Source organism: Tachypleus tridentatus, chromosome 1 (genome assembly GCF_004210375.1).
Source record: "Tachypleus tridentatus isolate NWPU-2018 chromosome 1, ASM421037v1, whole genome shotgun sequence".
NCBI lineage: Eukaryota > Metazoa > Arthropoda > Merostomata > Xiphosura > Limulidae > Tachypleus > Tachypleus tridentatus.
Genome location: NC_134825.1, coordinates 101,953,242 through 101,967,399, shown reverse-complemented (window position 1 = coordinate 101,967,399; position 14,158 = coordinate 101,953,242). Strand labels below are relative to the sequence as shown.

Here is a 14,158-nt window from a genome sequence, read left to right as displayed (position 1 = left end):
CTTGGCCATGCCGGGCCCACCTTCTCCATAGTCTTAGCTGCTAAATTAGGGCAGTTAGAGCAAATAGCACTCTTCTTGTTTTGCGCGAAATTCAAAAACAACTTTTGAATATTTTTTTATACACTATTTTTAATACCTTCTGAAGGATATCTTCACACATTTCTACAAATAAGATCAAATTGGGAAATAATCGACGTATCCACAGAACAATAATTTTTTTGCATGGTGGTTACTTCTGGAAGTCATGTTTTACTCAAAGGAGATTCTTCAGAAGAGAGGAGGGAAATTTAGCGTAATATGGTAAGATTTTATTTTCTTTATATATCGAGTAGTTTTATACGCACTTTTGAGGGCTCAAAATTGAACTTATTTCATTTTTTATAACTATAAATAAACAACAGGGATAGCTCACACAAAGAGCTCTTGCAGAGTTTTTAATAATTTTAGAAATTCTTAGCGAGTTGCCTTGGAGGAATTTATTTTTTACGGCAGTATTAATTGCAAAATAATATTTGGACGGCGAAAAACAAACCATTTCTGGACTTTTATATTTTTAATTTTTAATATTTCATTAAAGATGTGTGAAAAGTGGGCTTAAAGGCTGCAACTTTGAGGTAAATATCAAATTATTATTAATTAGTTACGTACTTAAAAAACAAAAGATGTGGCTAATGTTAGGTCAAAGAAAAAAGGACTTGTAGATTTCGGTGTCTGTGATTAGAAGTTTTTATTATTTCAAAATTGAATGTTCTTTTACATCAGCTTAACTCTTGATAATCAGTGATGACGAGAAACCCACTTGTTGAGAAATTTATATGCAAAAACGGCTCGTTTGGGCTGAGAAAACACTTTTTTGTGAACCTGACGATGACCGAAGAAGGTCGAAACGTTGTTCGCTCTTCTATGTAAAAGTGTTTTCTCAGCCCAAACGAGCCGTTTTTGCATATAAATAGCTTAACTCTTGGTATTCATTTTGCTTCCTGTTAAGTTACATTACTGAAAATATGATCTAACATGGTTTTGGCCTAACATCCTGTAATTAAATAAGTAACGTAATAAAAAAATTACGGTATGTGCAACAACCATTTCTTTATCACAAAACACAATTTTTGATAAAAGTAGTATCCTCACAACAAGAGCATATATTTATTCATGTAATTTGTAAATATAGTACTGAAAACAGTTCCTAATAATTTTTCATTAAAGAGAACATATTTTTATAAAAAACATTACATTTTATATCAACACAATTCGAACTCTTTACCCGCACAGCACTCCCCCTCAAAATTTTTTAAACGCATACCAGCCTTTTTGACATATATGTTTTTCTCTACAAGTATTTTCTCATCATCACGGATAATGTCAATTTTATTTGTTGGACATAACAAACATTTCAACTAATAGTGTATCCATTAACACGTAGAAACACCATCATATTAAACAATTAGCCAAACTTCATCAAAATAAGCCGTAATTAAGCAATCTTCAGCCATACGTTGTCACCTACTCCTTAGACATTAAAATAGGGTCACATGAGAAAGGACACTTAACATCGCGATATGAACTGTCGTGACGTCAGTAGAACATGTGCAAGAATTATTCACTCTGTAGGGAAAAACGAAGTGTCACATATGAACTTTAAAAGCAATAAATAAAAATAATTGTTACTGGTAATTTTGGTCTTATTTACTCTTAAAAAAAAAAAAAACTTCAGGGGACTCTGCAAAAGTGCATCTAGTATGTGTTCCTGATGATGACAAAATTAAATTAGAATTCACTAAACTGAAGATAATTCAAGAAGGTCGAAACATTGTTTTCTACTTTATTTTGGTACAAGTATTAATACCCATACCAGCCGCCCTGAGACAAAAAAATGTAACAGTAATTTACAGAAGAAATTATCATGCTGCTGAAAATGTTTGTTACAGAGGTTGGAATTTTATATTTGAGATATTTCACTGAGTATATGAAATAATTAAGGAACTATGTATATGTATTTATATGAGTACTTTTATATATATGTATGTATGTATATATAAGATAATATAATTTAGAAAAACAGTGATGAATATTATAGGTTATTAAATTTCAAAGCTGAACAGGCAGTATACATCAGAATATACAAATCCTGAAATGTCAAAGAAGTAAATAAAGGATTAAAAACTTGTGCTTATGAAGAGTTGCAGAGCTTATTACAAAACTTTCAAATATACTTTGACATTCCAACTAATTGTAATGGTACAATTAATAATTTTGGAGAAATTTTTTGTTATGTACAATGCTTAGTTAGGTTTGCCCAGCTATTGTTTTTTTTGGTCATCTTTAATTTAAAGTCTGAATTTTTCTACCCTGCATTTTTTTTGGAACATGAGAGCACATGTTAAATTTCTTAAGAATCTGTTTGCATTTAGGTGGCTCTGCAATAAGTCTGAGGGCTTCTAAACTAAAATTGGGTTTTGATATCTATGGTAGGTAGAGTGCAGATAACTTTCTGTGCTTAATAATAAACAAAAAACTAGAAATTATTCAAGTTGTATTGAACCATGTAGTTAACTATCTCCTCTTTGTAAATATATGCTGGTCCATAGAGTTTTGGTCTGACATGGCCAGGTAGTAAAGGCACTCAATTCATAATCTGAAGGTCATGGGTTCAAATCCCCGTCACATCAAATATGCTTGCCCTTTTAGCCGTGGGGGCATTATAATGTGACGGTCAGTTGAAGGTGAGTGGCAATGACAAGCTGCCTTCCCTCTAGTCTTACACTACTAAATTAGGGATGCCTAGTGCAGCTAGACCTTGAATAGCATTGCACAAAATTCAAAACAAAATCAAACCAAACAAACCAGAGAGTTTTTATATTTCAGAGAACTACACGTTTTGGAAATAAATCTTTTATATAGTGTAGGGGAAAAGTGGAATAATCAAGTGACATCAGCTGTTTGATTTTGTATTTCAGTGTTAACTAATTAAGTGTTCCATATGAGCAAATATATGGTAGTATGAATAAATTTTTATATTATGCAATATGTGAAATGAGTTATTCCCTTGTTAGGACAAATATATACTGGTATGTAGTTATTATTATAAATAAGAAAAAAATTAAAAGGTTGTAAAAAAAAATTAGACTTATAGAAAAAAATCACCTTTAGAAAACTGTAATAATTTATTAACTTAGTGACATTATGAGCATATGTTCTTTTTAACCCAAAAAACAAGCCTGTCAGTTAATGACATTTAAAAAAAACATTTCTGTAATTGTCATTAACTAATAGGCTTGTTTTTGGTTTTTTTTTACTGGAAAAAGAGCATTTGCTCAAAATTTTGCAAAGTTAATAAATTGTTAGAATAGTTTATCAAAGGTGATTTTTTTTCTCTGACAGTCTAATTGTTTGTAGTTTTTATTATACAAATACATATACACACACACACACACACACACACACACACACACACATATATATACAGTACAGAGGAACTATAAAAGACATGGGAATTATTTTCTCTGATTGTTGGAGGGAAGAGTTAGCGTAATCAAATTGCATACAAGACGTAGCATTTAGTTCTGTTTAAGTGCCTAGTCAGGCAGTACCATGCTCGTCTGGTTTTACTCATTCCTCTTTATTCTGTATGAACTGAGCATAGAAATCTCATTGTATAGCTTTGTGATAAAAACTGTTAAAGTAGCATTATTGGGATGCATGCTCATCAAACAGAAATGTGAGGGTTTTCGATTTTTACATGTGGTGCATCATGATTGATGCACAGATTTTGCTTTCATATACTCGTAATCTTACAACATGGAAATTAGAATATTGAGTATGTTAAAAATTGTATCACCACTAAATAATATTTTGTGTACAATGTCTTTTGAAATGTAACTACAGAAACAATTAGTTTAGTTAAAAAATAATGCTTACAACAACCTCAAGGTAATTTTTTAACTTATGTAGTATTGAAATTTTCCAGGTTAGCAGCTACAGAGCCTAGTCTATTGTCCAGAAAAGATTTCATCAGTGTTGGTATCTCAAAGTCATGGTACGTATTATTCTCTAAATGTCTAGGTATAAATTAAGGTATTATTGTGATTCTTAATCACTGTTATTGTAGAAAATTACAGACTCAAGTGATTAAACTGAGTGTAGAGTGATGTCTCTGTTATTCAGTATATTTCTGAATAATAATAAAATTAAGGGTACTTTGGGTGTTGGACTAAAATTTACCTAAATATTAATTGATTAGACCTGTGTTACATATACTGGTAACCATTGTAAGATAAGAAATTGACTTCAAATATACTTAAATCACACTTTAAGTACTAATGATATTCTCATTAACTAATTAACTAATTAATGTTTCATTATCCATACAAAATCTTAGTGTGTCTTATCATTAATCTTTTGGTGTAATTATAATCCTTAATGACAATGGGCAGTCCTTATTAATATCTTAAATGTCTTATTTGGTCATTCATATAATATTTGTAATCTTTTTTTCGACTATTGTCTTTTTTTTCTGAATATTTGAGTAACAAACATAGATGCTGCATAAGTTGCAGTTTAGTTGCTCAATCTGCTTGTTAAAAATTTCTAGTAATGTTCAAACATTAAAGGCAACATTTTAAACCCAGTTGTTATGACAGTTAAATTTGATACTAACAGCAGGGGCAGTTAGAGCTGGATGATTAGTGAAATTTGATAATGGTTGGATTGTTGGGTTCAATAATTAATTACATTTAAATAGGATCAGACCTGGCATGTTTGCAAGAGCTTTTAGCTCAGATCGACATGCAACTGTAACTTCAAAGGCAACTTTAAACTAGAATAAACTAAATTTATTTTTGTATTAGAATTCAGTAAAAACCTAAAATAGCATTGTTTCTAGTCTACTAGTTTTTTGACCAAATGGTGAAGTAGACCATAGTGATGGTTTCTCAAAACCTGCCTCCATAATAGTTTGACTAACATTTCCAATTTTATGTGCCTGAAATTAAAATCTGCTGTAATTATGACCTTACTAACAACGTGCATCTTAATCTCACTGTAAAGTTTCTCATTAATCTCGCATGGTGTTCCATAACAACTTTCAACTAAAAGCCTTCTTTTCTTACATCCATCAACAGAATCCCCCAATGAATTAAGTCTTGTTATTATATTTAAATTAATAGTAATTTCCAGAACATAAGTAAAGGAATGGTCAATAAGTTAAATTTGCTGATGGTACTAAAATTTGGGGTTTTTCTGACTGTGAGGAAATTGTTGCTCCTTTATAAAAGGCTTTAGAGTATTTGGTATTTTAGGTGAATAAGTGACAGATGGCTTTTAATTATAATAAATGCAAGGTAATGTATCTGGGTTATCATAATTTAAATGAAAAGTATGATTGTGATGTGAATAATCTTAACAATATTATGGAAGAAACTGATCTTGGTATTCTGATTGATCACTCTCTTAAGCCATTCAAATATTGTGCTGCTGCTAGTGGGAGGGCAAATAGAATTTTAGGTTGTATCTACAGAAATGTTGAATTTTTCGTTCATGACTTCATTGAATACATTACTGCTCAGGCCACATTTGAAGTACTGTTTTCAGTTTTGAGCTACTTTTCATAGAAAGGGTTTAGTGGAGGGATATTAAGAAGAAACCTATGATATAACAGTTATGTGTGACAAAAGGATATGTTAAGATCTTTGAAATTTTTCTTAAAGAAGATGAGTGAGTGAGGATATGATTGAAATTTTTGAGATTGCTAAAGTAACTGTTAGTGTCACTACTTTATAATACATTTTAGCAAGGAAGGAGTTATCTTCAGCTAAGATAGTTTTATTTTTATAACTGGATGATTGCAATTGGAATGGATTGCCTTCATATCTGATTGATACAGAAAATTTGAGTTTTTTATTTTTAAGCTTAATTTATTTTAGTGAATGTAACAGTTTTGATGGGTCAATGGGTCTTTTGTCTTTAAATTTTGTTATTTTATGACAAGATTTTTTATATTGGTTTAAATATACAACTTCTAATTTTTTTGTCATTAACATTTTAAGTTGTGTCTAAATTTTTCAGAACTCATTTAATTCTTTTTTCTTTTCAATTATTTAGTTCTGATATTTTGGATTACATTTTTGGTAATTTGCCTGCAATACGACCTGGGGGAAAGAAGCCACGTTTGTCTCTCTGTCTTTCATCCAAGTTAATGTATGGTGTGACATTTGTCTACAAGAAGCAAAATGATTATCTGTTTGGTAGTGTAATCTTTTGTTATCTAATTTGTCATTCATTTGCAATTTTTGGGATTAATATTTGGAGTTAATAAATTTTCTATAAAAACTGTATTAAGAATAATACACAGAAACCACAACAAACAATCTAAAAGTCAGTATAACAACTAACAACAAAATAACACACTGTTACATACCTTACATCCCAGATAGCAGTGACAAGATAACTAACATTTGTAAAAAAAACTCATAACCAAGCTTAACATTTCAGTAAACACTAAATTCATACAAAAACCATGTACCACATTACTTTGAAAAACATAATGTTAATCTTAGTTATAACACACAATGCAACAACTATCATGATTTCTGTATCAGAGAAGCAAGCCAAAAAAATGGGAAATAGATTCTATGAACATAAAAAAAATATACCTTACTATTTTTTTAACACTATATGTCAAAAAAACAAAATATAATCATAGAAAATACTAATATATTAAGGAAAGAAATAAATGTAAACAAATAAAAAATTAAAGAAGCTCTTCTAATATGAAAACTTAAACCCACATTGAACCAATAAAGGAACACTGCTGTACCTATATTAAGTATTTCCTTAAATGTATTCACATGTGAAATTACACTGTCACTTAGCATATGTGCCACTTATAATCTTATATTTATCATTATTGCCATCCACATGACATGTGATCAATAATGATCGCTTTTCAAAATATTATTCTTAACCTTATGATTACTGAAGAAGGTTGAAACATTGTTACTTGTTTTGTGTTTTAAATAAGAGTTTTTAATAGCCATATCAGTCATCTCTACTATATACATGTCTACTTGAAGTGGGTTCTTCATTGTCATGTTGTATGATGATGAAATGCAGAATGAATTAGTTGTTGCAGAATGAATTAGCACAATTCCAGTTGTTATGTAAGGACTTTTATATATTTGCCAGTATCAGTATCTCTTTCTCAAAATGCATGCATGCAGTTCACTGATTTGGGGCTTAACCTGGATGGCACTGGATGTTTATCTGTGGAATTACAAATTGCTTATTGCACAAGCAAAAGTGGCTGATAATTTCCTCAGTAGGGCCATCCCTAAAATACTGGTGCCTGAACCAAAAATAGAGACAATCCATTTAATTGGCAAACACCAGTGCTAGTATGAAGTCAGAGATTCAGATGTACCTTCTCACTAATTGAAGCTTGTGTAATTGGCTGATGTGATGGCTTAATTTAGACATCCTGATACATAGTGAAATGTGGTAAGATCTTGGGAGCTGTAGTATCTACTATAAACTCAATTTTGCATGTTTGTATTTATAAAATGCTAAATTGATAATTCTGTAATAGTGAGTATAAGCTGATGTGAGCTGAGTTGACTAACTTCAGGTTATAGTAGTTTAAATAAGTACAGGATAAGTACAGCAGTAGCTTATCATTGATCATTCTGCATCTTCTGTGAGGTTTGTCTTGATAGTACTTGCACTAAGTAATCCTGTCTTGAAACAAGAGATGGGCATTCCCATTTTCAGCATCCAGTGAAGCCATAGTTAAAACACCCTCATTTCCTCAGACTCCTTGAATGTTTGGGTATCAAACCTTTTCTGTATAGGTGATGCAGTCCTGAAAACTGGATCAAGGCAACCGTGTTCCTCATTGAGAATCAATGGTAGCTGTACTTTAACATTTTGATGCATCTTTTGCTGTGGAGCTGTTGGTAAATGCTTCAGTAAAGTTTGGGTGGCCTTCTTGGACCATGGAGGTTATTTCAGAACAATAACCTACAGCAGCATATGCCACCACTGTTGGCTTTTCTTTTTTTGTTTGTTCCAGTATGTAGTTCACTGTGACCACTTTGAGCTGTGTTGTCTCAAAAATTGCCTCTGTCTGAATCATCCCTAAAACCTGCATGGTGAACTTACCACTCAGTATCTCATCTTGAATAGCAGGAGATATGATCAGGATGTATCCACTTGCAATCTCTTAGATCATCTACCTAAGTAGCTAAGTTCTAACTGCTTTTGTCAGTCCTTGAACTTAGCCTTATTGATTGCTTGTTCACAGGGTCAAACCTCCATTATAACGTAGAAGTTACTGGGTTACAATTTATCAAATTGCTTCTCATCCCACCCTCTAGAACATAATGTAGCAGACTATCTAAATTTAGCACTAAATGTTTCACTATCTGAGTCTAACTGTTCCAAGCAACATCTTGTTTGAAATATTTGAATGAATGGTCCAAATCCTTTTTTGCATTGTCTTTAAACATTATCAAGTCAACTATTTGATGTAGACAGGTGTATGTTTTCTGAGGTCTTGTTGTGTGGTTGAGATACCATCAGTACTTAAGATAGGCACTCATTCTAAAAATCTTAACAAATATGGTGTCCTTGAATGAAGTCTGTAACAAAACACTGTGACATATATTTACATGCCTTGTCATTTTCCATGCCGATCTCAACTCACCAGACAAAGTCTTGGAGTATAATTACTATGCTTTGCTTCTCTGGAAATTTTCTGAATGTCTTTGCAATTTGAAGCAAAATGCTTGAAGTTCTGCTTGGCAGGAGTACATTTGACTTTTACTGGTTCTCAGAGCCCACAATGTTCAGAGATGCCAGTCGTAACTGATGTAAGATAGGAAAGCTGCAGAAGTACAAGTGTTTCAAAGACCATGATTTCAAGGATTTTTTATTATTTTTTATTCTAATAATGGATTTATTGAATTGCCTTGTACTAATCTGCAAAACATAAAACAAATCAGCATTTAAATGACATGATCATAGAAGCATAATTAGAATTATGTTACTAAAATAAAAATGGTTTCTATGTCTGCATCTCTAACTAGTCATTTGTTACTCACATTTTTACAACTCCAAGTGTAACTTTTGGATGATCAGTATGATCATTGATACTATAATCCATCTTTTACTATCTGTTGCTTTCTCACATAAGAAATAAGCAGTAAAGATTGAGCCAAACAGCTGTGGTTTTCTCTTGCCTTCTGGAGTATCAAGGATGATTTGAGGATGAGGATGTAGTTCTCACCATAGCTTGTGTGTCAGGTTTTGAAAATGTGGGCTGTGATTCTTTTACAGTAGGTATCTGTGACTTGTTGCCAATAAATTGACAGAAAACAATCCATTGTTTTAATTTTAAAATAATATATTCAAAACAATTAAATGTATGTTCAAAAATTCTTTACAGTATAGATTATCAGAGTCATATCTAAAAACTCATTATTCCAATTTTTTTTTCTATTATTACAGTATAACTAGTGATAAAGTCACATTATTCCATGGATTATCATAGTTGTATACAGAGTTTTAAACAATTTGTTTTACACCAAAGTTTCTCACAGACTGGTTCAGTTGCTTTAGAACCCAGTTGGAAGATTATTGTTTCTATCCTCTCTTATCACAATAGAATCAGTCATCAAGTTTACTTATGTTACCTCATGGGCTACCACAACTGTATCCAGAATTTTAAATAATTGTCTCAATTTCATAAATGTCTACACAGGTGAGCACAATTACTTTTATAATACCCTTTGATAAGACAAATTATTTACCTTATCTCTGTCAAACTGTGAAGCTCACTGTAAATATTGCCCATTCTGGTTACACCAACAATCACACAGTCTGACTTCACTTTCACTAACTTACTGTTTTCTGGCTTAATTTGTGCTATCTTGGTTACCTATATGTAATGAAGGCTGAGAACTTTCTACAAACTATGAGATGTTATGATGTAACAATACTCAATTAAAGCAAGAATTAAAATAGAGAATAATGATAACTTTCATACTAAGCAATCTTGTATAACCAGTATAAGAAAATTTAATCTAAAAGAAGGTATCATGTAGTCTTTGCTGTACTTTTAGATAGTGTCTTAATCTCAACTACAACTTTCTTCCATTTACCATAAATTAAGTATGTTCTCAGAATGTTTCTTTCAATATTGACATTATACAAAATTTATAGAACCAGAGAGAGAAAGGAAAAAAGAACCAAGTTCAAAATAAGGTTCACAATAACAATCCATTGGTCACAGCATCAAAATGTGACTTAATATATCATCTTTTGTTATTCAGTACACTAATTTCCAGTGGAAAAATATCAAACATTTAAAGTCTACAGAAAGTTTGGAAAAAATTAATGAATAAAACAAACATGGACAGCAAAAGAAAAGGAGAAAATACAGCTGTACAATTAAGTAATATCTTCATCCATACAACTTAGACTGCAGTTTGAGATTAAAACATGTAGGAGGAATGTCTGTACAAGAAAATGATTATGATGATACCATAATTTTAAATCAGGTAACATTCACAGGGTTATATCTCACAATATCAGATTACGTATACCAACACTCTCTCCCACTATTATTTCAAAATAAATAAGCCATGAACCCTTACTCATTGCTTTAAGTTTCTTTATCACATCAAGAAATGAATATGATTATATTCCACCATGGCATAACACAATAATAGAGCCAAGTATGCACAAGTCTTCTGCAACAATTATATGTATCGTTTGATGAATAAGATTATTTGTAACCTTTCACATTCTCTTTATGAAGATAATTGCTAACTATTGCTAACATACATTGCTTTAGAAAATACATTAATTATATCTGAATGAAAATACATTATTTCTAGAAAGGGAGAAAAATGAAATATTGTAGATATTTCTAACTATGATAAATATATATTTTTGTTTATTGTAATTTATCAATTTATTTCAGATGAGACACACTAATCTATTTTGGAAAAGAATACAGTTGAATAATATATAAATTCAGTAGTTAGTTTAAGTTTTGAATATGTCATTTAGGGAGCTACAAAGCTTTTTTTTTTATTTTAGATGATGTCAAGAAATTTCAGGATCGACTGAAGCTCATTAAAATGATCTTAGAAGGACCAGATACAAATGTCTTGCCTCCTAGGTTTGAGACATATTCACCACAAAATTAATTAACTGTTGTAAATATTTGAGTGCTGTTGTTTTATTCATCAGTTTATGGAAAGTTTAATGACACCCAATTTTACTTAAACATTTTGTTTCTACTTATTATTCTGGGTTTAAACTAGGTTTTATAGTTACTACCATAAATACTCTAGTTCTTGGTCAAAGTAAAATTTCAATGTGGCTTTATGAATGTAATATGTGTGATTGAATATTGTTGGAAAGTTTGCTTTTAACCTCAGAAGCTGGTAAAAATGTGCTATTTTAACTGCTTTGTCTTTAAATTACTTCAATAAAGTGAGAACTAATGTAGTTATAAATTTAATGTCATGGATTCTGTTAACTTGTGTCTTGAACAATTTTTAATGAATGTTGTTTTCATGTCTAGATTTCATATTACTAAACATTTTGAAAAACAAGGTTCTGCATAATTTTAAGACAAATTACAAAAAAAAATTTCAAGTGGGTTTTGTATTTTCATTATAGGGCATAGTTTACTTCATTTCTGTAAAGTAAAAGATCTTATGTACTTAATTGTTTTTATTTTCTATTTCATTGTGAAATTTTACAGAAATTTATATTTAGTTTAACAAAATTTTGATTTTTTTTTAACTGTGTGATGCTGTTTATATATGTATTTTTTCTTTTAACTTAGGAAGGTTTCTGTTACACTTAAAGACCCCCTTGAAATGTTTGTTGATATTGAATTTGGAAGACTTTTGCCCCTGACAGCATCTCCACCTGAACCAACATATAAATTTCTAGTTGTGTTATCTCCCAGAAGCCCTGAGCCTCAAGTGTCAGAAATATCTGTAATCAGTAGGAAGAGAACTGCAGAGGAAGAACTAGAAGATCACAGTAAGCTGGTGCTATAAACGAAAACTTAGAATATGAAAGACTTTCTTTCTTTGATAAATTACAGAAAAGCTGTCCCATACTTGCTTTGCATTATTCAGGCCAGTGTTTAGTAGTTTGATGCTTCATTCAAGTTATAACTGCTTTTCAAAGACACCCCATTAGAGTAATTAAGTAATTGTATGACTATTTTAAACTCTGTTGTATGCAGATTGTAGTTAATTTTATAGTAATAAAGTTGTATTTGTTTTTAGAAATTGTTTTGCAAATAAATGCACTTTTCTTATCCATATCTATATTTGATTGTTAAATTTAAGCAATATTTACCTTTTGAACTTGTATGTGTAGTGAAAATTCAAACTGATATTGCAAATATGTAAATCAAAATCTGTAAATTTCATTATATATCGATATTCTAAAGGCATATAACATACTGACTTTTTGTTGCACAAACTCATTGACTGCAGCTACTCTAAATGTGCATGGAATGTTTGCAAGTTGTACACCACATACAGCACACTTGCATTCAACTGCTGGATACAGACCATACCCTATACAGTGAATCAGCTGCTATGATTTTATCTTATTTATGAGCTTGTTGCTGTCATAATTTAGGATCCCCTTTTTAGTAAGTTCTTAAAAATGTTAAAAACGACACAGAAAGGGGGCCTGATGAGGATGCTTGCCCTGGGGCCTGTGCTGGCTTTTAATGTTAATTCTCATTGGTGTGTGTGTGCCATTCTGTTAATTCTCTTAACTATTCAATTATTTACTCTCACCATCACATCACACAGTTATAAGCTAAAACTTCATCTTTTAGAATGATGTAAATCCATTTCATGTACCAAAAGATTTAATGTGCAATAAATTTTTTTGGCAAATTTTAGGCTTGGATATTTCAGGTATGTAAGGGTTTTTCTGTGGAAAAGCAGTAGGTTTAGTGAAATTGACATTATATGGGTTATCAGTTTCTGGAGTTAGTGAAAACTGATTGTTACATTATTTGAACTTAAACAAAATTGATGCTTATGTCACTAAGCTGCAATATTTCAGTGATGGATATCCAGTTTTAGGCACTTTAGTCTGTCAGGTTTTTATAAGACCAGATTCTTTACAGTAAATGTCTGTGACTTGGTGATAAATTTCAACAATAAATGGACAGTACATAATTCCCTTTTTTTAAAATGATGTATTCAAAACAGTTCAAAGGTATGTACAAAAATTCATAAAACTGTTGGTTATTACAATTGTATTGAGAGCTTTAAATAATTATCTCTTTCTTTTTATCTTTAAAGTCTACACATGCAGGTTCAATTACATTAGAACATCATTTGACAAGATAAATCTCTATTCTGTTATTACAATATAGGCTGTGAAACTTTAGAAATCACCAGTATATGCTCTTTACAGCTAAACTCACATTCACTCAGTTTAACCTTACCTTTATTGTCACCAATTTGATTGCCTGTATGTGTATGTATTGTCTTACTGTGGCCTAGAGCCTATAAACTATAAACTTCTATAAACTACTAACTACTAAGATGTAATAATATTCACTTAAAGTGACAAGAAAAATTTGGAATGTTTGTGTAATATGGCATTAATTCACAGCAATTGAACTTTGCAACAAACGATTTGCAAACATTTACATGAGCAAATCTGCAATAAATTATCACTTCTAAAGATAGTAAATTTGACACATTGAGCTTTATAACTATTTTAACTGTAACTCTTATTAAATTTAAATAAAACCATTGGTATATCTGTTAATTAGAGACAACTGAAATAATGCTAGACAGTAATAAAAGTATTATGAATAAATAATAATTAAAATGGTAACATAGAAGAGAAAATAATTACCAGTTCTTGAATAAGAAGCAATTCTAATACCAGTTAACATTTGAGAATGAGAAAATCCAGTTACCAGCCTATATTTATGTTACGTTGATGAGATAGTTACCTTTCGTATTAGTGCTGAGGCCACAAAAATGATCATATTATCTGATTCAAATGTAAACAACGAACATCAAATATTTATATAATAGTGGGCTGCACATTACATCACAACTTTTGTACCTTTACCAAACTCAATATTCACTGTTTT

The 14,158-nt window shown here is 30.8% G+C and overlaps 1 protein-coding gene across 8 annotated transcripts in view; it reads left to right on the top strand.

Moving 5' to 3' along the window:
• Nucleotides 1–237: 237 nt before the first annotated feature.
• LOC143257092 (uncharacterized) overlaps nucleotides 238–14,158 on the top strand; it is a 78,185-nt gene continuing 64,264 nt past the window's right edge. For 3 of the 8 annotated variants that reach the window (XR_013031684.1, XM_076515348.1, XM_076515311.1), the window contains exons 1-6: nucleotides 238–300; nucleotides 3,968–4,036; nucleotides 6,100–6,242; nucleotides 9,659–9,754; nucleotides 11,098–11,179; nucleotides 11,855–12,057. Coding sequence is in view for 7 of the 8 variants with exons in the window: in XM_076515348.1 (XP_076371463.1) it covers nucleotides 245–300; nucleotides 3,968–4,036; nucleotides 6,100–6,242; nucleotides 9,659–9,754; nucleotides 11,098–11,179; nucleotides 11,855–12,057 (649 nt within the window). In the remaining variant the exon portion in view is untranslated. Of the gene's footprint in view, nucleotides 301–488; nucleotides 615–1,563; nucleotides 1,931–3,967; nucleotides 4,037–6,099; nucleotides 6,243–9,187; nucleotides 9,330–9,658; nucleotides 9,755–11,097; nucleotides 11,180–11,854; nucleotides 12,058–14,158 lie in introns of those variants that run through there. The other 5 variants (XM_076515338.1, XM_076515332.1, XM_076515367.1 and 2 more) reach the window with 5 other exon arrangements.